This window comes from Vulpes lagopus, chromosome 10, assembly GCF_018345385.1.
Source record: "Vulpes lagopus strain Blue_001 chromosome 10, ASM1834538v1, whole genome shotgun sequence".
Taxonomy (NCBI): domain Eukaryota; kingdom Metazoa; phylum Chordata; class Mammalia; order Carnivora; family Canidae; genus Vulpes; species Vulpes lagopus.
In genome coordinates, this window is record NC_054833.1 from 23115740 (window position 1) to 23142214 (window position 26475).

General features: G+C 44.8%; 2 protein-coding genes across 3 annotated transcripts in view; one reads left to right on the top strand and one right to left on the bottom strand.

Annotated features, from left to right (window-relative positions):
* Positions 1-187: 187 nt before the first annotated feature.
* Positions 188-24667, bottom strand: WRNIP1 (WRN helicase interacting protein 1). The gene is made up of 7 exons (XM_041770882.1): positions 23750-24667; positions 21243-21434; positions 19678-19919; positions 6597-6826; positions 2253-2408; positions 1481-1560; positions 188-913 (listed from the first exon to the last, which is right to left on the bottom strand). The coding sequence occupies exons 1-7, from the start codon at positions 24527-24529 to the stop codon at positions 638-640; spliced, it is 1956 nt and encodes a 651-aa protein (XP_041626816.1). The 5' UTR covers positions 24530-24667; the 3' UTR covers positions 188-637.
* The window catches only part of MYLK4 (myosin light chain kinase family member 4), a 110505-nt gene continuing 103883 nt past the window's right edge, over positions 19854-26475 (top strand). Inside the window, exon 1 of one of the 2 annotated variants that reach the window (XM_041770877.1) lies at positions 19854-19978. In XM_041770877.1, coding sequence (XP_041626811.1) covers positions 19926-19978 — 53 coding nt within the window. In that variant the 5' untranslated portion in view covers positions 19854-19925. The remainder of the gene's footprint in view (positions 19979-26475) is intronic. The other variant, XM_041770880.1, reaches the window with a different exon arrangement.

The window sequence follows — 26475 nt, forward strand, 5'->3', positions numbered from 1 at the left end:
ATAAGCCAAACTTGTTTTCCTTTAAAAATTAATATGGACTGTCCCGAAGATACGGACTTCTCCCTAAGCTTTCCAACCTTCTCACCTGTGGGCAGTTTTCTTTCCCGGTACTGACCTACCATCATGTGACGGGGACAGATGTTGGTGGCTAGGCTCCCGGGTGGGAAAGACGTGAACCAATTGAGAGTACTTTGAAATAGTTTTATTGGCTCATAAGACCTTTGCATATAAAAAAAATACCCAAAACACTATGCAGTATTAAATCACAATTACATTTTTTTACCAATTCAAACTACCCTGAATATACATCTCTTAAAGAAAAAAGAATCCTACAGAACTGAATTCTGAATGACATTATGACTTAAATACTATGACAAAATAGATAATTCCTTATAACATTAATTCATTGCACAAAGCTGCCAGATATTTTCATAAGCATAACCATTGCACAGAGTGCAAGTGAACACAATTTCAATGTTACACATTTAGTTGAAGTACATGTGCCTCCCTCTACGGAACTCTGACACTTCTGGCACAGAATGTTGGTTTAACTTCCACCGGGCAACCAACTTCACAATCCAGTCACTCTTGCTCTCCTTAAAAACAGACACACCCTTCTGCGGTCAAAGCCTGCGAGTCAGCATCGCCTCTGCTTGAAGAAATCGACTCCCCGCAGCTCCTCTGGCAGGTACTCCTGATCCACAGGCTCGCTGTACATGGGGTTGTACTTGTAGCCCTTGCCGTAGCCCAGATCCTTCATCAGCCTGGTGGGCGCGTTCCTCAGGTGCAGCGGCACGGGGGGCAGAGGGCCCTGGTGGTTTCGCAGGCAGGCTTTGGCGTTGTTGTAAGCACTGTACACCTCAATGGACTTTGGGGCTCTGGCAAAATAGACTACGCACTGGGCCAGAAGCACCTAGGACACAAAGGAAACGTTAGGAAGGTGCCAGAAAATTTGTTCTGCAGAATATTTTGGGACACCTCTAGGTAATTCTTAAAAGATTCCCACAGGCTTTTATGCCTACAGTCTAGATAACCACTTGGGATACAAAGAAGAAATTCCAACAGGAGGCGACGGGTTGAACCAAACCGATGCTCTACTTTTTTCTGTCAAACAGAAGCATTTTTATTAAATGAGTCTTTTCTTACAACCCTAACATTTAAGAGTTAATATGAAGCTGCTCCGTTTGTGGGTGAACTTACAGAAACTTCCTGTTGAGCTCTTTCAATGCTTCTGGCCCCAGGAAAGCCTGAGCACTTCCTCTGAAACCATGACTACTGAAAAGTTCCAAAACGTGATCCTGTCGATACTTAAGGTCCCTCCCTTCTCTCTCGAGTCTGAACTTCTAAAATGGGAGTTGAAGAGCCAAGCGGCTTCTCCGGGGCCTGAACATTAAAGGTGAAGGCAGGACACACGCTCCGGTCCACCCAGGGACACGGCACAAGGGAAAGGAACCGTTTCGCCAAGAACCGAGCTGATTACCTCACATTCGGGCATGCCTATGAAGTGACAGCCTTGGTAGGCAGCAACCGCCTGTGTTAATGCAGAAGGGTCGGCCAGACCTGTCGCACACGGAGACAAAGGAAGTTCAGGTCATACTGCACACTCCCACCCACACCTGCCCACGAGCTGCTGCAGCCACAGACCGCCACCGCGGTGCTCCTCGCGGAACAAAAAAAGTCCCTTTGGCAAAATGGACAGACTGCTCTAATCTCATGAGCTTATTCAAGAAATGTTTACTGACTGGTGTCAAGAATGGTTTCCTTGTGGATAAAACGACATCTAGTAGGAAGAACACGGGAGTGTGCACCACAAGCACGAGGAGCAGAGGCCACGCAGTCACAGGACAGACGCGCGGGAGACTAAACATTTACTAACACCAAAGAAAAGTCTTCCTAATGTTCTTCTTTACAGAGTGTCCAGAATCTTCCATGACTATTTCAGGAGCCTGTCCAATGAAAACCCAAACACACGACTGCAAAGCTTTTAAAATATTTATTTCAACACTCATGTTAGGAAAATCACTCCCGGAGAGGAAACAGGTAATGACAACTTCAGAACACCGACACTCAACCACACACACAAGCCAAGAAATAAACCAGTGAGTTCATACTCGTCTTCTTCTCCTCACCTGTCCACGTGGTCCCAAGAAAGTCCCAGGCCCCAAAGCAGCAGCAGCAGTATTCCTGCCCCTACAGCGCACAACCCCATCCTCTGTGCACACATGGGCCCGGGTCCTGCCCAGAACACTCACCTATGTCCTCACTGGCAAACCTCACCAGCCTCCGTGCCACATACAGCGGGTCCTCGCCGCCTTCAAGCATGCGCGCAAGCCAGTAGAGGGAGGCGCTCTGGTCTGAGCCCCGCATCGACTTATGAAGCGCAGAGATGCAGTTGTAATGCTCTTCTCCTAGATCCCACAGAAAGCACACGCTCAATTACGGGCCAGAAGACGGAATTCACAGGGCTCATGGGGGGGTCATCCAAGCCCGAGTACGGGACCTAGGACAGTCTGGGGGAGAGGGAGGTTTGGCTGCTGTCCCCAAGGTGCTCGGTGGGAGGGCGTCAGGTCACTGTTGACCCGTGCAGCTCCCTGTCTAGTAACCTGCTCCCCCTTAAGCAGGAGGCTGCTGGAGCATCTGTGCTGCCCGTGCTGAACACGAACAGAGACCAGGGGAGGCTGGTGTTCTCTTGGGCCTCACTGGATTGCCACAATCAGGAGGTGGAGGCGACTGCTCTGATGTTCCACGTCCGCCTTGTGTCCCCACTGCCATTTTGAGGCAAACTGGGCCCGGCTGGAGCCAAGATGGAGGGTCCATGACAGGGACATCTGTTATGGACGGCCCCATATGTTCCTCTGTGTCCTTTCCAGCTGCCTTTCTGGGATCTGAGGGCTGCAGTCACTTACATCTGGTGTGGGGACGCCGGTGTGGCAGGATCCCAGAAAGGCCGAGGTGTGGACTAACAGCTCTCCCCTTGAAAGCACTGTAGCCCCTCCCTCAGCACCTGGATCTCCTCCCCTTTTCACCCAGGACTCACATGCAAACAAAGCAGTGAAATGTGCTTTAAAAAACATATTTAAGAAGAGAAATTAAAAAAAAAAAAGAGAAATTTCATGATCTTCTGACCATCACCCCTTCCCTAAGTTCAAGGAGAGAACGGCCTTGTCATGAAGGAAAGCAGGGGAGTTACTCTTTTTCACATTAGTCCCTCCAGGGAAGCACCAATGTGGACAGAGATCATGGCCTGCTCTGCACGGCATTCGGGCCCCAGGAACGAGTCCCAGCAGCTGACCATGCCAGTATGACAATCCCTGGCCCTCCTCTGAAGACAGCATGGGACAAGCTGCTGGCCTGCAGGGAGGAAAGAGCCGGGAGGCCAACTGCAGGCGCCTGAGCACCTCCTGTTCAGGAAGACAGCGGATCAGTGGTTTTCAGTCCAGCCACCAGATTTCTGGGGACAAATGGAATGGTCATCTATCCCCAGGCTTCCTACCTACGTCGCAATGTCACGGAGACCGGCCGGGAAAGGGTTCTGGGTGACATCCACAATGGGGGCCCCCCCCATTCACAGGCCTGGCCACCTCACATACATGTGGGAGATGAAAGCAGCCACCTCTGTTTCAATTTCCATGAAACATAAAGGAGGAGGAGGCAACGAACCTCCCTGACACAAAGGTTACTACTGCCTCATACCTTTACGGCAGGTAAGTGCTGAGAGGCAAGTACGCGAAGAGCACGGGCTCTACGGCCAGGCAGCCTGGGTGTGAGCCAAACTCACCAGCCAGGTAACCATGGGCAAGTTACTGATCCTCTCTGGCTTGGGCTGCTTGTCTGTGAACAGTGGATTACGGACTCCCTGGCTCCTAGGACTGTGGTCTTAAGTAACGTCTGCCTTGTATGGAGTAAGCACTACAGGAACATCTAAGTGTCAGATATTACTGTATGCTAGCTTCCATTTTTGCTTTTATCATGTATCGTTTTTTTAACCAAAAATTTCACATTATTTATGTAGAACCCTGACCTCAATGCAAGGCAAAGAATCTGTTCTCAATTTGGAAATTTCTTCACTCTGATACAGAAATATGTGAGCTACTTACTGGTTCCCACAAGTGGGTAACTATACATTAGATGGCATTAAAAGAAATAATTAAAATCTTAGGGCTGGGGATTTTTGTCTCACCAGAGTTATAAAAAGGCCCAGGAGTATAAGCTAGCAGGATTCCAGGGCAATGCTTCTTTCATCCCTATTTATGGAACCCAGCTTGGAAGAGAACAATTCTCTAGGATCTGAACTATTTATGAGTGTCTATGGATCCACCGTTGTGCTGTTCTACTACAATGGGGTAGTGGCGGGAGTGGAGCGCAGGGGTAGTGGCGGGAGTGGAGCACATGGACACATTGAGTCTGAGACTTGCAGAATGTGTGGGTTCTCAGGGCCTGACCCCAGGCAGCCGCCACTGTCCCCAGCTCTTCCTGGGGCAGCGCAGAGCTACAGAGAAAGTAATCCCCACCGTGTATGGCTCCCCTGGATGGAATGGGAGCCTCGAGAAGTAGAAACCCTAGGACTAGACATGTCTGGCATCTACTGTGTGTGTATGGGTGTTAGTATACTCACGTGACTGTGTGAGTGTGCTCTAGAGGGAAACCGGTGACCTGAGGGAGCGGCTGGCGTGGAGGTTCCTAGGACTGTGTCCTTCCAAAAGACAAAGTCCTAGGAACCTGTCTTCCACTTGGAGTTGAGAATGAGTTTTACCACTTGCTTTGTGAAGTAAGGCAAGCTTTGTTATCTGTAAAATGGGGATAATATTAACTACTACCTCCTAACGTAATTTTGAGAATTAAAAAAAAAAAAAACTACGACAGTATATATACTCAAATATTCAGTATTAGTTAATTTTATGTTAAACGGCAGCTGTCTGATTTTATAAAAAGTGTGTGAGAACAGTTCCAGACCATCCAGTCAAAATGAAGAGTCTCCTTTAGGACATATACAAGGGGGAGAGATCCCTTGCTGGAACCCCTCGAAACCATGGAGAATGTAGCAGGTGGGACATTTTTACCTCTTAAAATTTTACATTTTGTTCATATCCTCTATTCTTGTATTTGAAAAAAAAAAAAAAAAAAAAAAAAAAAAGCAAAGCTCTATGGCCAGAATGCTTTAATTTTCAGACTTTTCAAGCCTTCATATGACATTCAGGAGAACATAGAGCTGGCCACCTGGGATCTCTGGGCTGTGCTAGCAGAGGTCCTGCCAAGAGGCACGCTCATACCGGAGAGGAGACAGGACTATTAGATGCCTCTGATGAGTCCTTACTAATGTGTCCATTAGGTTTATTAGGACCATGCCCACACCTCTGCCCACAATCAGCTGAGGCACACTAAGGCTGAAGAACCTCTGTCACTTCTTCAAAGTCACACAGTGTCCTGTTCAACTTAACAGGAGGCAGTGCCTGGAACCCAAAGTTATTCTTAAACTCCTGCACCCGCCTTCTCTAACCAGTAAGAAGTATTCTCCATCATCGAAAAGCATTTGGGAATATTGTAGTCAAGGTACCACCTATGTGATGCTCTGGCCTCTTCAATGATCAGCTCTTTTTTCCGGCATAGCTTTTAAAGGTGTGGATATTATTCCAGTTACTGCAATATGACTCTATAGAGAATCACACAAATAGGGCAGCCTGGGTGGCTCAGCGATTTAGCGCCACCTTCAGTCCAGGGTGTGATCCTGGAGACCCGGGATCGAGCCCCACATCGGGCTCCCTGCATGAAGCCTGCTTCTCCCTCTGTGTCTCTGCCTCTCTGTGTTTCTCATGAATAAATAAATAAAATCTTAAAACAAAACAAAACACAATCACACAAATACTCAAGCCCCAGAGTCCAGCCTAATCTATAATATGCTGATCTTCACCACCCACTTCTTTTATAAAACGATACAGCTGTGCTATGCTTATGACATTTAATATTGCTAGGTAACAGATCTAATAAGAGATCTAATCTAATATCATTTCAAATCTGTTATCGGTAAATGCAGTTGTACAAAAACAGAACTGTACCCAGCAAAATTCTTTAGAAAAGCTATGACAAGCTAAAAGAATTACATCAAGATCCACATAAACTCCATTTTTAGTTGAGACTCTAAAAATTAAGGACTTTAATTCTCATTAACCTAATAAAAATAAGTCACTTATTACAAAAGCGTTCTTATTTCCTACCATTATTTATGATCACAAAGATTACTGTCAACTGTAAATGTAGGGGCTTTCAAAAATGTATTTTAAAAGGCACTACCAGAGAATAACAGAAAGAATACCTACCTACTTTACAAGAGAAGTTTGAAGTCTGCAATTTTCAATATGAAAGCTCCTCTCAATTCTTATCAGGATAGCTGCTACTCTGTGGCCTCTCACAAGAAAGATCAGGAAGCTAGGTCTTTGAAATCAGGCTCTGAGTTGGAGGTTTAATTCAATTACCAACGTGGAGATCCAACTGAGAATCAAGTTCATGTTCTGAACTCAGCTGAAAGCAACCTGGGATGCGAATGTGTGGACACAATTTATTTCATTAAAGTTCCCCTCTTTTCACTTTCTATTACTTACCTGCTCGGTCATATAAAATATGAGATCGCTGGAGGCCTTCCTTCACATCATTTTCAGTGATCAGAACTCTACTGGGAGAGTAGTTTTGCCCACTCTTCTTACAGAACATCTTCCTAGAGCTTAACCTGGCCAGCACTGCCAGCTGTAGTCCATTCAACCCAGCTCGGGCGTCCCCATCACTAAGATAAGCCAGAGTGTCTACTGCTTTATCCTCTATGAACACAGATGGCCTGCAACACAAACAGGGTTACCGTGATTTTCATGTTTGACACTTCTCATTCTGTAGCACTTCTTACAGAACAGCTATGTCTTAGCAAGGTCATTAAAAAGCTACCTTAGGTTCAAGGCTCCCGCCCTCTCTCTCTAACTCACGTTGTCAACATGGCTAAGCATTATCAAGATTTGAGAACTCTCCTGACCTTGAGTCATGAGATTATTTTACTGTACAAGCACACATGCATAAGCATGCATGAAGGAGACATGGAAAGACATACGGCTTCTCTGGTTTTATCCTACGAAAGAGTAAAAACTATAGAAACCTCTAGGGCTTCATTATAATATACAGAAAACATACTTCAAACATGGTCCACATCCTGATGAGAGGGGTATGTTCACACTACTTCCCAAACAGGGAAGGGCCAGGATCACATCACACAGCTCAATTCCCTCATTTTACAAACAATCCAGTTACTCTGGATACAGCAGAACCTAGAAGCAAGCCTCTGGGATTTCGGCCTGGGGCGTGCTTCCAAAAAGCCTGCCCAGAGTAGCAGAGAGGTCACTCATCTGGGTATCAATCAGAAGACTCTGGGGGATCCCTGGGTGGCTCAGTGGTTTAGCAGCCTTTAGCCTAAGGTGTGGTCCCGGAGACCCGGGATCAAGTCCTGCTTCGGGCTCCCTGCATGGAGCCTGCTTCTCCCTCTGCTTATGTCTCTGCCTCTCTCTCTGTGTCTCTCATGAATAAATAAATAAATAAATAAATCTTGCTTTAAAAAAAAAAAAAAAAAAAAAGAAGATTGACAGAACTTGGCTGTAAGACCTGGGGTAAAGTCACCATGATATTTCTAAGTGTGGACCTTCATAAAGATCTAATTAGGATTCATTCTCAAGTCTAATTCAGCAAATCTTTCTATCTCTAGTCTAATCAGACAAAATATATCACATATTTAGTTATTTCAAAGGGTCTTACTAATTCTTGCTTGTCTAGCTGCTAGCTACCACATTTGCAAAGGAAAATATGTTTTTCGAAGTTACAGCTCACCCATGTCATTGCAACCTTCATCTGAAAATGTCTCTAGTAATTAATAAGCTGATTAGGACTGTCCAAATCAGCTACCTAGAAAACAAAGCACAGGCACCAACTGGGTTGGGAAAAGGTGGGGTGGTGGAGGTCCAGTCCCTCAGAGGGACCCAGCTTTTCTCTGAAGGTCTACATGCATAATTCTATACCATACACCCACCTGCTACTTGGCTTTGGTGAGTATCGTGAATAAGAGCAATTTGCATTTCATTCACTAAAAGATGTTTCCAACATTTTAAAAACAGCCTCATCCCAGAGCCAAGACTTCCAGTTTCTCATCTATCACCACACATAGGCACCTGTTTTGTCTTAACTTGATAATGAATGAGTCTCTCATCAGATTCCTGACAGCTGCCTGGGCCCCAAGAACCATGGTTACAGTTTAGAAGCCCATCTTCCTCCCTTCTGACCAGATAGATACTCAAAACATACACAAAGCCCACATCACTGGTGTCTGTAAAGCTGAGGAAGCATTTCTCAAACAGATATTGTTTAGCAGATTCTAGATGATTATGCAGAAAATGACAGACACATACTCAAGAAAATGTGTTAGGAGGGACTAATGTCAGAGGGGCGTGGTAGCAACTGATGTGCCTGAAAGGGAAGGGCACTCCGGGGGCTTGGTTACAGTACATTATGTCTGCATGTGTGCATGTATGTGCACATGTGTGTATGTGGGGCAGGGGGTGGAGGTGGTAGAGAAAACCAAAACTGCCTGAATATCTCATTTCAGCCTCAGAACTAAAAGCAAAGCTTTCCATCTCTGTGGAAGGCTTCCTAGCAACAAAGAGCCTACAGGATCATTTGGAGGAAGAAAAAGGAATAAAGCAGGAGCCCTAATCAATCCTAACTGACTGAGCCATCACCAGGAGTCGGGCCATTACTTGATCACATTTCTCATCTCTCAATCCCCACTAAAGGCTGAGGCCTCAAGGACAGGAATTATGTTTTATTCCTTTTTTTACATCCCTGGTACCTGGGAGAGAACAGGCATTCAGTATCTGCACAATAAATGGACTAATTTCAATTTTCCCCACAATCTCAGAGTGAAGTGTTTATTTTTTTAAAAATTATAACACATGGGAAAACATTTAAAAAAACAACAACAAAAAAACCCGTTTTATGTGCCACCTAAAGATAACAATAACTACTAGGTCTTGGTGAGTTTTCTTTATGGTCCAACCACCTATGCAACCATCAACCTTACATTTAATTTTTAAAAAAAATTTGGATAATACTATATATAGTTTGCACCCTTAACAGTTAAATAATATTTTGCAAAACAAAATAAACATTATATGAAATTTGAAAAACAGACATAAAGGGGCAAAAATCACCTATTGCTGTACTACCTCAGTGTTAGTATTTTGGTATAGATTCCCTTTCTAATGAACTTGTCCACGTATATATTTAGCAGCATGGAGTGCTTTTGGGACAGAAAAAAGACAGGTGTCCTTATATACCCCTAGCACTGACTCTGCAGCCTCAATTCCATTGGTCCTCATACAAAGTCAGCGAGTAGGCCGTAATAATTATGAGAGAAGCCAACTACAGACTGCTCCATAGATTTATAAATAGCACAATGTAAATAGGCCTTTAAATGGGTATTTTATGCGGTTGGAAAAATACTCTCTCTCCTTCAATTTTTAAACTCTTAACTAAAGTGGGAATCATTCTATTGTTATCCTTTTTAATCAGGTTTGGAGTCATGGGGAGTGGGAGAGCTGCCACAATGAGAGCTGCAAGCTCTCCCACTGCTCCACTCTTCCTCCCCCTTGATATGATCCACATTTCAAATTTCACCCCTGTCCGAAATGAGTATTTTTAAACACAAATGAATCTGTCAGCAACTCTGTTCAAGTAATAAAAGGTGACTGCTGACGGCACTCACAATGGTCACATAAGCAAATTACCAAATGGAAATTTGCTATTAAGAACACGGTACAGGATTTCCAAAAGGTTCTACACCTTATTCTCCAGTAGGTCCTGAACCCCAGTTTACACTACCTTGGTTCTGAAAAGTCATAAGATATATTAAAATATCTTGAAATCTTAGAAGAGGGAGCACATAAGTACTCATGCCAACAACAATGAATATTTATACTGATACTTGCAAAACTCCTTGATATACGGTAACTATTGCACAAATTATCTTGGAAGAGTGCTCCTTGTCCAGAGATATTATTTCAAAATTTAAGCATAAACTTATTAAAAAAAATGGTTAAAATAAGTGTACTGGAGAAGATCATCTTCCCAGTTAACAGATGTAGAAATTAAAGACTTAACTTTGTTTCTCTAACCGAAGAGAGATGCTTTGGTCTTAGCAGGTGTAAGGGAAGCATGCTGTAAAGTCAACTTCCTCCTTTCCTTTTTATTTCTAAGGGCCTGAATCTTTCTGCACACTGTTTTTGTAGTGGATAATACCAGGATTTGGAGAATTCTTTTTAGATGCTTAGCTGTTTAAGTTGGGAGGAGGAGTGAAAATAAGTGACAATGTACTTGTTATTTTGTGGCAGAACAAAAAAATAGGTGTGGCTCAGTTAAACTCTAAATCACGAAACAATACTTTGTGACTCTCTCTTACTACAGAAAAGGAACATTCCATGGTCAGGGTGACAACTGCACATGAATGTGCAGGACATTACAAAGAACTATCCTAAAATACAGACATGTGTATCTAATCACAGATATACTGATTCTATAATCTCCAGGACAGACCCTGGCACATGTAAAGATGACCCTTCAACAATGTGGGGTTTAGGGACAATGACCCCCAACATAGTAAAAAAATTCATATAAAACTTATGAGTGGGCAGCCTGGGTGGCTCAGCGGTTTAGCGCCGCCTTCAGCCCAGGGCATGATTCTGGGGACCTGGGATCAAGTCCCACGTCAGGCTGTCTGCATGGGGCCTGCTTCTCCCTCTGCCTGTGTCTCTGCGCCCCCCGCCCTCTCTCTCTCTGCGTCTCTCATGAATGAATGAATAAAATCTTAAAAATAAAAAGAAAAACTTTATAAAAAAAAAAAACAAAACTTATGAGTCTCCCAAAGCGTAACTGCTAATAGCCTACTGTTGACAGAAACTTTATCAATAACAAAAGTCAGTTAATATGTCTTTTGTATGTTACCTGTATTACATGCTGTATTCTCAAAAACAAAATAAGCTAAAGACAGATTATTAAGAAAATCATAAGGGACAGAAAATCCACTTACAGTACTGTACCATAAGAAATGTGTGTGTAAGTGAACCCATATTGTTCAGGGGTCAATTATATTTTCAAAATGTATTCTCGGCAAATGTGGTATGTAGATCTGGCTAAAAGGCACTACTGCCAAATTGCAGATGGGAATCTTTGGTTCTTAATCTCTCACAAGTTAAAACTATTGTCTTTACACAAAGAAACACAGAGGAAGACTGGAACTTTAATATCCACCAGTAGCATTTTAACTTGATACTAAGCGCAAATAAGTAACTTGCTTAACTTGGTACTTAGACCCCTTCTAGACGGAGTACAGGCCCACCTCCTTACCTTGCTTCCTTTCACAGCACTTCACAGACACTACATTATTACAAATGGAAGGTTTGGGGTAAGCCGGCACTGAGTAAGTCTATCAATGCCATTTTTCCAGTAGCATCTGCTCACTTCATGTCTCTAGGTCACATTTTGGTAGTCCTTAAACTACTTCAAATTTTCACTATTATTTGTTATGGTGAATTATGATAAGTGATCTTTGATGTTACTATTCTAATTGCCTTGGGGAACCACAAACCACATCCACATGAGACAGAACTTTTACCGATTAATAAATATTTGTTCTGACTGCTTCATCAACCGTTTTCATTGCTCTCCCCCTCCTTAGGTTCCTCTAGTCCCTGAGACATGATATTTAAATCAGGGCAACTAATAACCCTATAGTGGCCTCCCAACATTCAACTGAAAAGAAGAGTAGCACATCTCTCACTTTAAAAACTCGAAATGATTAAGCTGAGTGAAGAAGGCACAGTGTGAGCCCAGACAGACCAAAAGCTAGACCTCTTGCACCAAACAGCCAAGTTCAAAATGCAAAAGAAACTATTCAATGTTATTTTCAATGCAGACAAAACAGGCTTCTACTAGAAGAAGATGCCATCTAAGACTTTCATAGCTATAGAGGAGAAGCCAAAGCCTGCCTTCAAAGCCAGGAGAGCTGGACTCTCCTGCTAGGGGCTAATGCAGCTGGTGACCTGAAGTTGAAGCCAATGCTCTTTTATTATTCTGAAATCCTAGGGCCCTTGAGAATTATGCTGAATCTATCCTGCCTGTGCTTACTACATGGAAGAACAAAGTCTGGATGATGGCGCATCTGTGGACAAGATGGCTCACTGAGTATTTTAAGCGCACTGTGGAGACCTGCTCAGAAGAAAGGATTCCTTTCAAAATATTCCTGCTTGTTGACAATGCATCTGTTCATCCTGAAGTTCTGACGGAGATGCACAAAGAGATGAATGTTGTGTTCAGGCCTACTAACACAACATCCGTTCTGTGGCTAATGGATCAAGGAGTCATTTCAATTTTCCAGCCTTATTATTTAGGAAATACATCTTGTAAGGCTAGAGCTTCTGATGGATCTGGGCAAAGTCAACTGAAAATCTCCTGGAAAGGATTCACCATTCCAGATACCATTAAGATCATTCAAGATTCATGGGAAGAGGTCAAAATATCAACATGAACAAGACTTTTGGAGACGCTGATTCCAGTCTTTGTGGATGACTTTGAGGGGTTCAAGACTTCAATGGGGGAAGTAATTGCAGATGTGGTGGAAATAACAAGAGAACTAGAATTAGAAGTGAAGTCTGGAGATGTGACTGGAAGGCTGTAATCTTGTGATAAGACCTGAATGGATGAGGAGGTCCTTCCTCCCCCCCACCCCTTTTTTTAGAACTTTGACAGAGAGATCACAAGCAAGGCCGAGGGGTAGGGGGAGAAGCAGACTCCCGCTGAATCGGGAGCCTGATGTGGGACTCGATCTCAGGACCCCAGGATCATAACCTGAGCCAAAGGCAGATGCCTAACCAACTGAGCCACCCAGGTGCCCTGAGGAGTTCCTTCTTATGGATGAGCAAAGAAAGTGGTTTCCTCATGTGGCACCTACTCCTGGCGAAGATGCCATGGAGACTGCTGAAATGACAAGGGAGGATTTAGAATATGACATAACTTAGTTGATCAAGCAGGGGCAGGGGGTGAGACTCCAATTTTGAAAGAAGCTCTACTGTGGGTAAAATGCTATCAAACAGCATCACATGCTACAGAGAAATTGTTTGTGAAAACAACAGTCAATTGATGTGGTAACCTTCGCTGCTGCTTTAAACAAACTGCCAGAGCCACTCAACCTTCAGCAACCACCACCCTGGATCAGTCAGCAGCTGTCAACATCAAGATCCTCTACCAGCAAAGATTAAGATTTGCTGAAAGTTCAAATGATTGTTAGCAATTTTTAACAGAAATTTTTTTTTTCTTTTTCAGAAATGTTTTTAAATTAAGATATGCATGTTGTTTTTTAAAACATAATGCTACTGCATACTTAACACACTACAGTGTAGCATAAACATAATTTTTATATTCACTGGAAAACCAAAAATTCACCTGACTTACTTTATTGTAGTGGTTTAGAACCAAACCCAAATTATGTCTGAGGTATGCCTGTGGTTACAAGCATGCCTTCAGATACCAGCCCTACTGCAGTCAAGCTGGGTGATCTTGGACACATTGCTTCACCTTTTTGTGCCTTGGTTTCTTCATCTAATAAAGGGAGGTAATGACACCTCATTCCAATTAGCCTAGAGTTGCAAATCTTCAAGGCAGAGCCCTCAACTCTGCTGCTTCCAGGATAACCAGACTAAAAATAAGACAAAACAAACAAAAAAACCCTTACTTTTTCCAAAAATTGCATAAACTTCACAGATGATTTCCCCTTGTTTAATCCCATGGAGGCATACATCTTTCCCAATTACCTTCCACCTGGGAGAGAACAGTGGGATGAACAGTGGCCTCCAAAGATGTGCCTAAATGCTAATCCCTGAACTTGTGAATTTAACTATATTAAGGATTTCAAGATGAGATCATCCTGGATTTAGTAAGGGGCCTAAACCTAAATGTCCTCATAGGAGGCAGGAAAAGAGAAGACAGAGGTACAGAGACAGCCGTGTGAAGATGGAAGGAAAGACTCTATCCTAGAGCCTTCAGAAGGAATGGGCCTGCTGACAGCTAGATTTCAGACTCAGAGCCTCCATAACAGGGAGAGAGAGAATAAATATCTATTGTTGTAAGCCACCCACTCTGTGATACAGGTTGTCCCCACTACCTGAAAGTACAGGGTTCTCCTGAAACCTTTTGCAAGCCAGAATGGCATAAATAGCCAATTACCATTAATTTATAATGGAGATTTTTTTTTTAGTGTTCCCAGACCCAAAAAGTGACCCTCTCTTAGGCTTTTCTGAGATCTTAGGACACATCTTGCTAACAGATGCACAAAAGGAACTGAGATAAAACACATGCTCACAGACAGAATCCAAAGCCTGACATGGAGAGTGGCTCCCAGATAAGGAGCTGGGTAGGGCCGTTCCACCTGCTGGGGGCACTGCCTCTGTAAAGGACTCACTGCGAAACGAGTGCTGGATGCTGCTTTTGCTTTTTGCCTTTTTTTTTGGTAAGAGTGAAAATCCTCTTCATATGACCTATGAATGCAGGTCTTTTTGTGAATATGCAGCGTGTGTAATGTGAACTTTCAAAAAGATACCATAATTTGTGACGGCAGGAATACAAGGTCAGGAGAAACCAACTGGTGTTTCTTTCCAGTTGCCGTTATTTTTGTCATCATTTATATAACATATGCTTATATACCTTTTTTTTCCTCTTATTTTGAACCATTTCTAAGGAGAATTATTAAAATCTACTCTAAATCCACAACTCATTACAACCAGTACTTTCTATACTGGTGTTCCACTAACTTTTCTCCATTCAGTGTTAAAAAAAAAAAAAAAAAAGGTTATTTTTGAAAGGCAGACGATAGTATTAATATTAATAATATTAATTAGTGAAAACCAACCAAGCCAACCTGCAGCCATCTTGTGCGGGCTCTCCCTTCCCAGTCTCCGAGTCAGGCCGCAGCACCCTCACTTCCGGAGGACAGAGCTGTTTTAACTTCAACCAACTGTCGGAACTGCCTAGACAGCGACAGGGCAGCCCCGACTCCTCTCTTCAGTCTCCTCACATCCACACACAAATGCACTGGTATCTGGCCCACACACAATGGATTCTTTCCGGGTGTTTCTGAATACGCATGGATCCTACTATGTGGAATCTTTAATCCTTCAAAGCAGCAAGTTCTCAGAGTGACTAAACACTAGTTCACGTTCTCATTTCCAGCAGCACAAGTTCACTGGACGACATAGATCATGGATATTTTTTCCCCCTGGTCTCCAAAATTAACCCAGCGCACAGATAACATGCTTCACTGTTTGTATCATGTGACCAGATGGGGAAGATGCTGTTCTTTGGCCCTTCTTCCTTTCTGTTGCCTGGAATGCAGGTATGATGGCTAGAGTTCCAGTAGCCACCTTGGGGCACGAGGCAGAAGCCCTGTGCTGAAGGTGGGAGAGCAGAAGGATAAGGGCTCAGGTCCCTGACACCATGAGGCTGACTAGCAACTGCATTTTTTACATTTGTCTACTTTCAGGACACTTTTACATGAGAAGGAAAGTTCTATCTTGTTTATGCCAGTTAGTTTGATTTTTTTTTTCTTCCTGTTATATACAGCAAATCTATTCTTAAATGGTTCAATAATGTTGAGTACTCTCTCCTTCCTGAAGCTCTTCCCTGTGGAGCATCCTTCTGGTTTTCCTACCTTTCTGAACTTTGTCTCTTCTCCTACACTACAAATGCTGACAATCCTCAACTTCCTACCCTTAGTTCATGGCTCTCTTTAGCTCTCATATTCAAACACATGGACTATACATTCTCTGAAGTGTTGGTGGCTCCCAAATCTCTGGCTCAAGACATTTCTATTGCTCTCCTGACTTCTTTATCTAACTGCCTAGAAAGTCTCTTCATATGAATCATCCAGAGGCCCCACAAACTAAGACCCAAACTGAACTCCACCCCTCTTCTGTTCCTCTTCTTATATCCTTTTTTCTTTTCTAAAGATTTTATTTATTTATTCATGAGAGACACAGAGAGAGGCAGAGACACAGGCAGAGGGAGAAGCAGGCTCCATGCAGGGAGCCCAAGGCAGGACTTGATCCCAGGACCTTGGGATCACGACCTGGGCCAAAGGCAGATGCTCAACCAGTGAGCCACCCAGGCGCTCCTCCTTGTATCTTTCTTGTCAAAACTACAACTGTTTGCCCAGTCACAAGGTAGGAGAGTCATCTTAGACACTCCTCCTTCCTCTCTCCTCACACCTAGGCCTACCACCTTTGCGACTTCTCAGAGCAGCTCTTAGCTCTTGCCTTTGTTCAAGTCACGTGCATTTGTTATGGGTCTTCAGCACCACAGTCAGAGCTTCCTAACTGGTCTTCCTGCTGCCTGGTGAGGGGTAGGGAAGATTGGACTTACTCCCTCCAACCCACCCTCTCCAATGCTGTTCCCATCTTCCTAAAATGTAGAGCTGATATGTCATTCTGTTGCTCAAAATCTTTCTCTGGTTTCCCATAGCTCTCCACCTCACTCACCTTATCTTAGAACACAGATCTTTCGTAATCTGGCTCTGCCTCCCTCCCTGGCTCCGCTGACCATCACTTACACCCATTCTTCCACTCTGCTATAATGAATGAATGGATCATGCTATTTATTACCACCTTGTCTTTCACCTGCTATATTAACTAGCCAAAATGAGCTTTCCATTTCATCTAGTTAAATTCTGCTTATCTTTCAAAATTCAACTCAGCCATCAGACTTCATATACTCTAGATGCCTCTTCTCTATCCCCTACTGCTCCTTGGTCATAACTCAATCACAGCACATCCCTGGAAGCCCACTTACCCATCTATCTCCTTATCACACACCAAGCTCTCTAAAGGCACAGGAATGTGCTTTTCAACACTCAGCTAATGCCTAGCATATAGGGGGCCTTCAATTCATGCTGAATAAATTTAAAGGAAAAATTTAAAAAGAATACTTTTATCTGACTCTAACGGGAATCTGTCACGTACAAATGCATACTAGATGAGAACTCACAATTCCTCAAGAAAATCCAACAATGGTGTTAAGCCTCAGCTCGACTAGTTTCCAGACCAGTACCTGCTCAGCTCCTCTCATACACAGCCATAAGTAGTCTAGATTTCTCTGTAAACTAGGGTAACAAGACACAAGGCTACAAACGCACTCATGCCTTCCCAGAAAAAGTAATTATTTGGGGTTAAAAGTCTTTCCTTCTAACTATATTAATATAACCGAATCTAAGTTATGTCCACAAGAGTGTATCTACATTTGAAGCCAATCAAAAGATGTGAAAGTACAATTTTATCCAAAACCGACAGAAAACAAAATCCATTTTTTATTCTCCATGGCAACTGGGGTGGTCAGGTGCTTCTGTTAGAAAATCACTTATACCGTAAGAGTTATTTCTGTGGCCTATGACATCTCCCAACTTCACTTTCTTGTCAGAATTGCTAACAAGTAGACCAATTAATTAAGCTTAATAGTCTTTAATTTCACTGTTTGCTTAGGCAACAGTACTAAAGAAAAAGGTTCTTGATACCTGGGCAATGGGGCAATCATCCCTTATTCTGGACTATCCAAAAATAAAATCAAACTATTTCTCTCCTATTGAAAGTTAGAATTTACTCACTCACAAATCATTTACTAAGCACATATACACTAGGCAGTGTGCTGGGAATATGAAAAAGAAGGACAAGTTTTTATCCTCTTAGCCCTTCCAGGAAGGGGAGTGGTAGGAAACGAATGAATAAAAAATAATAACTGCTCAATTCCAAATGAGCAATAGTGCAAAAAGTATATAATCCATTGGACATGGTTTTCTCTGACTGAAGTGCAATTTTAGGAGATTAAGAATCATTGGTTCACTTTTAAATCAGGCTACCAAGTATCAGTAGTAAGAGAAATCTTAATTCTTTCACTTGATCCTCTCCGATTTTAATGTGCATGCAAATGATTTGGGGATCCTGTTAAAATGCAGAAATCCTTTTTAAGATGAGCTCCATGATTATTCTACAGTCCTCCTCATTTCACCTAATTATGGCATGGCAGTGACTGGGGAGAGAAAACCTCAGGGTAACTGCGTAACAATTCCAAGAAATCATGACGTGACTGAAATCAACAAAACTACCCTAGATTAATAAAAATGTAGGATAATAGTTGTAGATATATTTTGATCATCAGCACACATAAAAATACACAGAAATATGTTGGGATATTTATCCCTCTCTTTCCATTTTCATCACTTGGTCCTAGGAATTTTGTAGTGAAAATGTAGTTTAAAAGACAACCCTACTGGATGTGACAGGCTAGCTGTATTAGCCCTTCTGACCCTGACAAATGCCCAGCACGCAAAGGGGCTCCTAAGTGTGAACACACTTAATGATACCAGCAGGTTCCTTATTTCTTTTAAGCCACAAATTTGATGGCTATGCCATCACAACTCGACCCTAAAATGACGTGACTTCATTGCGCCTGAGGGTTCTTGGCCATGTTTCAAGGCTTTTGTGAGGCACAGTATAATTCCTCCTACACGAGACAGGGGCAAATGGGAGAGGCCAGATGCACAGGGAGAGACTTTTGAAACCTAAGCCCTGAACCTCAAACTATGTCTCGTACTTTAATCCTCACAGAAGAGCGGCTCCAGAACTTGGCCTCAGGGCAGGCACCAGCAGCTGTGGGGGTCCATAGCATGAAGAGGCAGGCATTAGTCTCTCATCACACCAGCTTATGTTCCACTGCGTTATTTCAGTTGACACATGAATAAACGACATCTGAAGAATATATTCGAATATAAAGAAAACCTCTGACCCAAGTCATCTAATTGATTGTATACTATATATACACACATACTCTGTATGTTAATGAGCTCACATGGTACTCATGATACAAATACATTACCAAAAGGAAAGAGAGAGCTTTTCTTTTTTTAAAGAGAGAGCTTTTAATGTGTCATTTTCAAGTAAAATTTCTCTACTTTCACAGAATTGAGTTTGACTTTTAGAATGTGAATGCACAAAAATAAGTCTAGAAAGATTAGTGCTTTATGCAAATAAGTCTAGAAAGCAAGTGCTTTATGCTTTTCAAAAAATTATTATAACATTTACATCAACTTATACTTAATATTTCTAAGAGAGCAGTAAACTACAGGAAAAAAGAAATTGGAATCTGAATATAAATCTCAAGACTTGTAGCTTAAGCCTATTCCATGATAAGAAAATAATCAGTAAGGCTTCCCAGAGTCTTTCAAGCCTTTAAAAAAAGTGTGTTAGGAAAAAACAAAATCCTTAAGCACAAAAGCAAACACCCAAGACTGAAATAATGGGCAAGACAATTTAAAGCTTGAAAAATTAGATGCACTTCCCCGCCTTAAGGGCTATAAAATCCATCAAAAAGAAACAAAATGTTTGCAGAGATAGATTTGGTACATTTGGTACAATTGAGCCCTTTCCTCCACTCTTGTTTTCATTACTAGATCAACGTATCTTCTGTCCCCGCCCTCTCCTGACAGCCAGCCTTTTCTGGCCCCGTGCCAGCAGATTCTCTGAGAGGTCTGTGCCCCCAGGATACTGCCCACAGTCAACTTACTCTGAACTGCTGTTGCTGCTGTGGCTCAGAGGGTCAGTGGGACGGCTGGAGTCTAGGACGTGGATTCCCAGTGAGTTGATTGCTCGCATTAAAATAGTCACCATTGCCTCTACGGGAAGCTTCTCAAGAACAATAACCCGACAGCGGCTTAGGAGAGCAGCATTGACCTGGAAGGAAGGGTTTTCTGTGGTTGCCCCAATCAGAGTGATTGTTCCACATTCCACGTGAGGAAGGAAAGTGTCCTAATCATGGGAGGAAAACAGAAGAAATTGATTCCAGTCAACAACCTGCAGAATCCTATGTAAGTTGGCCATTCCTTTCTTTTCCTAATTTTGAGTTCAGAAACCAAAGCTTTATATTCACTGAATATGGATGCACTGTTGGGAGAGTGCAACTCATGCTTTTCTTTTTAAGCCAAAAAACACATCTTTTGGGACCTGGATGTTTGAGCCCAGCCACTTGCTCAAAGTAGAAGTGTAATGTAGTTACAGCATAAATGATTTTTTTTTACTTAGGAAATTCTCTTCTATCCTAAGGCTTCTATTTAAATTGGTAGACAACTTACATATAGCAGCTATTTAAGCCTAAGAAAGCACAAAAACATTAGTATTCCTAAAATCTTTCACTGGAGTACTCAATCCTTAAGAGTTATTCTTCCTAACAAACTTGGTAAATATGCATTGGTGAATATGTAACCACTAGATGTTCTCTTACAGGGAAGAAATGCTAAGTCAAGTCAGTGCTCTAATGAAACTTAAAGTGATAACATCCTGTCAGAACTCTGTAGAATCTACTTAAAAAGGGACTCAGATAAAAAAAACAAAAAAACAAAAAAACAAAACAAAACAAAACAAAACAGAGGAGAGAGATTCAGATCAGAAACAAAAGCTTAGTAGGTTTTGTAAAATATCTCTGATTAAAAAGCTTTAACAAATATGCTAAAGAAAAAAGCATATTTGAAGAAAAAAGTTAATGTTATTTAGAAACAATACAAAAGTGGCTTGGCTTTATTAAAATAAACTGTCCTTATACTTTTATTTCAGACAACTGTTTAAAAAACTAGTGATGATCAGATCTTGTAACATTCACCCTGCTGAGAGCCTGAGGTCACAGAAACACTCTTTAATTTTGAAAATAAAGGAAGACTGTACAGGGGAGAAGTTTAAAAATATGAAAATAAGGATCTTAAAATCAACTTAAACTGCTTACTAGGACTCCTAATATTTAGATACAAAATCTGTAAAAATGAGAAACACGATAAAGCTGCTTTTCAGATATTGTATAGCTCTGAACCATATTCATAATTTCACTTATCAGACAGAGAAAACATTTGCTTGTCACCAAAAACCCTAGGAAAAAGTGGGGAAACAAGCTCAAGAGAGATGCGCTGACAATTTATACCTCTCTGTATGCAGAAAATCAATGACGACAATCCTCACCATCTGCACGGTGCTTTATGCTTTTCTTTCTTTTTTTTTTTGCTTTATGCTTTTCAAAGTGACTTTACATATTTTATATTTACCTTAATGTTCACAATGACCAAAAGGTAAAGAAAGTGAATATACCTGCTGAGATTTATTGAACCGATGAATCTCATCAATAAAAAGGATAGTTTTCCTCTTGAAAAAGCTCTTTTCATTTTGAGCTTGTTTTATGACATCTCGCACATCATTTGTCTTGGCATTTGTTGCGGACAATGTCACAAACCGTATGCTATGTTTCTTGCTGTTGTTGGCTATGATGTGAGCCAGAGTGGTCTAGAAAATAGGACACAGATAGTTTGGAAAGCTGATCAGACACAGAGAGAAAAGCACCCATGGGCACTAACACACGCAGCATCAGCACTATCTACCAAACAACTTGAATTCTAAGAATGCTTAGCACAGACACAATCCAAAATACCAGAGCACATTTTTAAAGATTAAAAAAAAAAAAAAAAAGTTAAAAATAAAACAGGAAAGCAGCTAAACCTTAGGCTAATCCTGACCTTTTCTCTTTTATACCTAACCCTGTTTGAGTCCTTTTTTGGGGACTCTAAGATCTTTGGAATCCCCGTAAAGAGCGGCTGTCTTGATTTAGCAGAGCCTGAGTGACAGCTGTGACCTCTTCCAGCCAAGAAAGCATTACTGCTGAAGGACGAGCTATGGAAACAGTGCAGAACCACAGAATCAATCAATCCTACAACTGGAGGCTCATCAGTGCAGCTTAGAAAAGGAGTGAGCGTTTGAACTGAAGGAAAGACCAATGACAACTATCTTACTAGATAGTAAGATGCTGCCACCTCTGAATGTCTACCTTGGAAGTAGATTAAACAGCAGCACCTTGATCACGTTACAAGTTGCAAGACAATGGCGAGATCCAAGGAAGGCAGCGCTCAGGTGCCTGGCACTTAGCAGGTGCTCCATAAATGTGCATATACCGTTATTGATATTTGTCATTATTGTTAGCAGAAAAGCGTAATAAGAATGAGAATAAACAAAAAGTAGGTTTAAAATAGAGATGGACCAAAAAATAAATAAATAAATAAAACAGAGAGGGACAAATCTGGTCCTGAATGAATGGAAAGGAGCACTTTACTTTCTAAAATTTGTAGAGTACCATTCAGATACTACAGCTGCTTCTCCATCAAATCCCACACCACATACGTCTAAGCTGGTGACCATCAACCACTATGCTGAGCGGTCCATCGCATCTCTTGCCTGGCATCTTCTATTAGTTCACCCTACTCGTTTCCTTAGGGAGTTTTTTCCTTGCCATCTGGTTCACCAACAGCTGATTAGCCATCCTATGATCTTACGTAAAGATTTTGCGAACAATCACTAATCGTGCTCCTGCTCAATCTCCTAAGTGGGGTAATAACAAGTCAATGTACCACCAGGTATCACGTTATTTGGGATAGATGAGATTTATTGCTGGCCAAAGGGAAAGTATGAGTGCGAACAAGGAGGCACAAAATGGGCAAGATGCATTCTAGGAATTAACAGCAAAGGAAGGTGTGATTAAGTCAGAGATGAAGTCGGAAAAGAAAAACCGGGACAAATCGTTCCAGTCCTTGTACACTAAACTCAGGAGTCTGTACCACCGAGCTACGAGAGCCCCTTTACACCTGGATTCCGAGTTTTGCCTTTTCACTCACTGATGCTCATCCTCTCTTCCTGTGCTTAGAAAAAAAAAAAAAATCACATACCTAAACACCTCCTAGCCTGGTCTGTTTGGCTGGCCTCCACCAGTGTCCCTCCAATGTTCTCCAGTTATGTTACACATGTTTCCCAGACCCCAACATCCAAACAGAACTTCCTCCGGCCGTGTGCTAATTCCTAACGCCCTGCGTGGAGCTGGAACACCGGGAGAAAATGTACTGACGTGTTGTCTAAGGCAGACGCGAAACGGGGAGGCTCATGCAAAATGCAGGGTGAAAACAACTTGGAAAAGGAAAAGGAGTCCACCTGTCATCCTGATTACCTACATATACCTTCTGAAGGATAAATAAACGCCCGAGTGTTAAAATAAGCTGACAGCCCCGAGGGACAGGAAGCAAACAACAGAAACAACACAATTTTGACTCCCCACCTCCTTCCTTCTCCTCCTCCCCCGGGAATGCTCACACCCATATAACCTCCAGACTGGCTACAAGGATGCTCCTCTGCAGTCGCCAGCACGTCCTCCCTTGGAGGGCTGGGTCCTCCCCGGCCCTCTAAGCTCGGACACGTCTGCAGAGCCAGGCGTGCAGGCACCTCGGTTCTGGGCTCGAGCCTGCCCACCAGGGAGGAGGGATGCTCCTCTGCCGTCGCCAGCACGTCCTCCCCTGGAGGGCTGGGTCCTCCCCGGCCCACAAAGCTCGGACACGTCTGCAGAGCCAGGCGTGCAGGCACCTCGGTTCTGAGCTCGAGCCTGCCGGCCGGCCTGCCCACCGGAGAGGAGGGATGCTCCCCTGCCGTCGCCAGCACGTCCTCCCCGGCCCTCTAAGCTCGGACGCGCCTGCAGAGATCGTCGTGCAGGCACCTCGGTTCTGAGCTCGAGCCTGCCGGCCTGCCCGCCAGGGGGGGGGGGGCCCTGGGGGGGCCGCACTCACCTTGCCGCAGCCCGGCGGGCCCCAGAGGATGAGCGACGGGATCTCGGTGGTCTCCAGCAGCGAGCGCAGCAGCGTGTCCTGCCCCACGGCCCTGCCCTGGCCGATGTAGTCCTGCAGCGTGTCGGGCCGCATCTTGTCGGCCAGCGGCTTGCCCTCCAGCATCTGCCTCACCGCGCCCGCCCCGACGTCGGCGGCGGCGGCCTCCCAGCGGCCCGGCTCGTCCTCGCCGTCCGCGTCCCCGTCCCCGTCGCCGTCGCCCGCCGCGTCCTCCTCGTCCGGCGCCTCCGCCTCGCCCCAGCTCCGCGGGGACGCGCTGCCCGCCGCCGCCGCCGCCGCCCCCGCCGCGGCCGCCGGCCTCTTCCCCGAGCCCTTCCGGGCGGGGCTGCCGGCGCGGGCCACCGGGAAGTCGGGGATGAGCCTGGCGCCGCTGGGCGTGGGCGGCGCGTCGTAGCTCTCGCGGCTCTCGGTCTCGCCGCCGTCGTCGCCGTCGTCGCCCTCGCCCTCGCTGCTCTCGGCCGCCGTCGGGGTGGCCGGCTGCTTCAGCGCCGAGCTCTCCGACAGCCGCCGCCGCTTGGCGCCCGGCGGCGACAGCGCCTTGGGCCGCTCCCCGGCGCGGTGCGGGCCGGCCGCGGGCTCCGCGTGGCCCGCGGGGTTGAGCAGCAGGCAGCGGTCCAGGTGCGAGTTGATGTGCGCGGCGGCCATCATCTGCTGGCACACGGGGCACTGCACCTGGTGCAGCTGCGACAGGAACGGGTCGTCCTCCGGCCCGCTCACCTCCATGGCGGCCGCCGCCCGCCGCCCGCCGCCGCCGCTAGGCCCCGCGCCGCGCGACCCTCGCTCGGGGAGGCGGCAGGACGCGCGCGGGCCGGGGGAGGGCGCCGCTCATGCCTCACGTCCGGAGCTTCCCGCGTCGGCCCGCCCTCGGCCGGCGGCCGGCGGCGCCTGGCGCGAGGCACGCCGGGAGGAGTAGTCCGCCGCAGCGCCCCCGCGCGGCGCGCCGGGAAGTGTAGTCCGCGGCTTGCGCACCGCAGCCGCCGCCGCCGCCGCCGCCGCCGCCGCCGCCGGCCGCGGGCGTCGCCTCGCGCAAGGCACGCCGGGAAGCGTAGTCGGCCGGGCTCGCGTCCCGCAGCCTTTCGGGAAATGTAGTACACGGCGCCCCGCCCAGGCCGCTGCCCGCTACGCTTCCGGCCGGCCGCGGAAAGCCACCTTTGCGAGAGGCCCGGAGGCCGGCGGGGCGCGCATGCGCAGGAGCGCCCTTCGGGAGGGGAGGAAGGGGCGGGGCTGGGGAGCTCGGGTTGCACCTGCCGCCGCGGTGATGGTACCAGGTCCGCCCCGGGAGAGCCGAGCGGGGGCGTGCGGCCGGCCGTGGGGGGGCCTCGGATCCCAGGGAGGCTGCACAAAGGAACAATGCAAGCAAAAGACAATGCAAACAGCCGCACGTCGTCTGGGAGATGTTGGCGTCGCAGCGATGCGCGGACCGAGCATCCCTCCTCCCCTTGCGGCCTTTTCACCCCGGGGCTGCTCACCTGAGGCCCCCTCCGGGTCCGCGGCCTCCCGGTACAAAACGACCAGCAAGCACACTTCCTTCCAAGTGCGGGGTGGCCGACTCAGGTGTATTTACCCGCTTAGCCACCCGGTGCCAGGGGGCCCGTTGAAGTCACGTATTTGTAGGCAGTGACAGATGATGCCCGCCATAAAGGGGGGGAAAGAGAGATGAAAAAGTGATGTTATAGACATCTTTGGATGATAGGGTTACCGTTTCCGTGCTCTTATTTTCTGCTTTTCTGTAAACCTCTCCAAACCTGTATCAGAAGCATGCATTTATTTTTATTTTTTTTATATTTTATTTTATTTTATTTATTTTTTGGGATTTTGGAAGGAAATTGAGGGAGAGCGAAGAAGGAAACGATAATGAATTCCAGGGAAAGAACGAACTTTTCTAAAAGTTGACAAGCTTGAGTTTTTTTTTTTTTTTTTAAATTTTAATCTGCCCAAGAGCATCTCCATGCACCTTATTCCAAAGCAAACGCCTAAGGGTTTTATGACTCTTCGTGTAAGGTGATTTTACACAAAGGACAGTGACTCACAAGGAGCTAGAATTAGATTAAGAATAGTAGTCGAAAGAGAGTGGAGGAAGCATTGTTTCAATTGATACGTGTGGCGCCTGGTAACTCTGAAAAGAGGTGAGATTTGATTTTTTTCATGGCTTTTCTGACTAGATATGTTAGGCTCGAAAATAAGATTAATAGATAAGATATGCAAGGAGCCGGCTTCCTGCTTCTCCCTCCTCCTGTGTCTCTGCCTTTCCCTCTGCCTCTCTCTGTGTCTTTCATGAATAAATAACAAATGTTTAAAAATGAGTAAAGAGGAGCACCTGGGTGGCTCAGTGGTTGAGCATCTGCCTTTGGTTCAGGGCATGATTCCAGGTCTGGGGATGGAAACCTGCTTCTAGCTCCTGGCAGGGAGCCTGCTTCTCCCTCTGCCTCCGTCTCTGCCTCTTTCCGTGTGTCCTCATGAAAAAATAAATAAAATCTTAAAAAAATGAATTAAGAATCTTTATTGTTTGTCCTCATCTGAAATTGTGCAAAAATGAAGGAGCATGACGTTTTATAGCACCTTACCTATCTCCCAGCAACCATCTCAGGAACATCACAGAAGCAAAGGCCTTGAGAATAGGTTGGTAAGGGAAAGAAAAAGTGTTTTCTTCTACCCTTCTAAAGTTTATT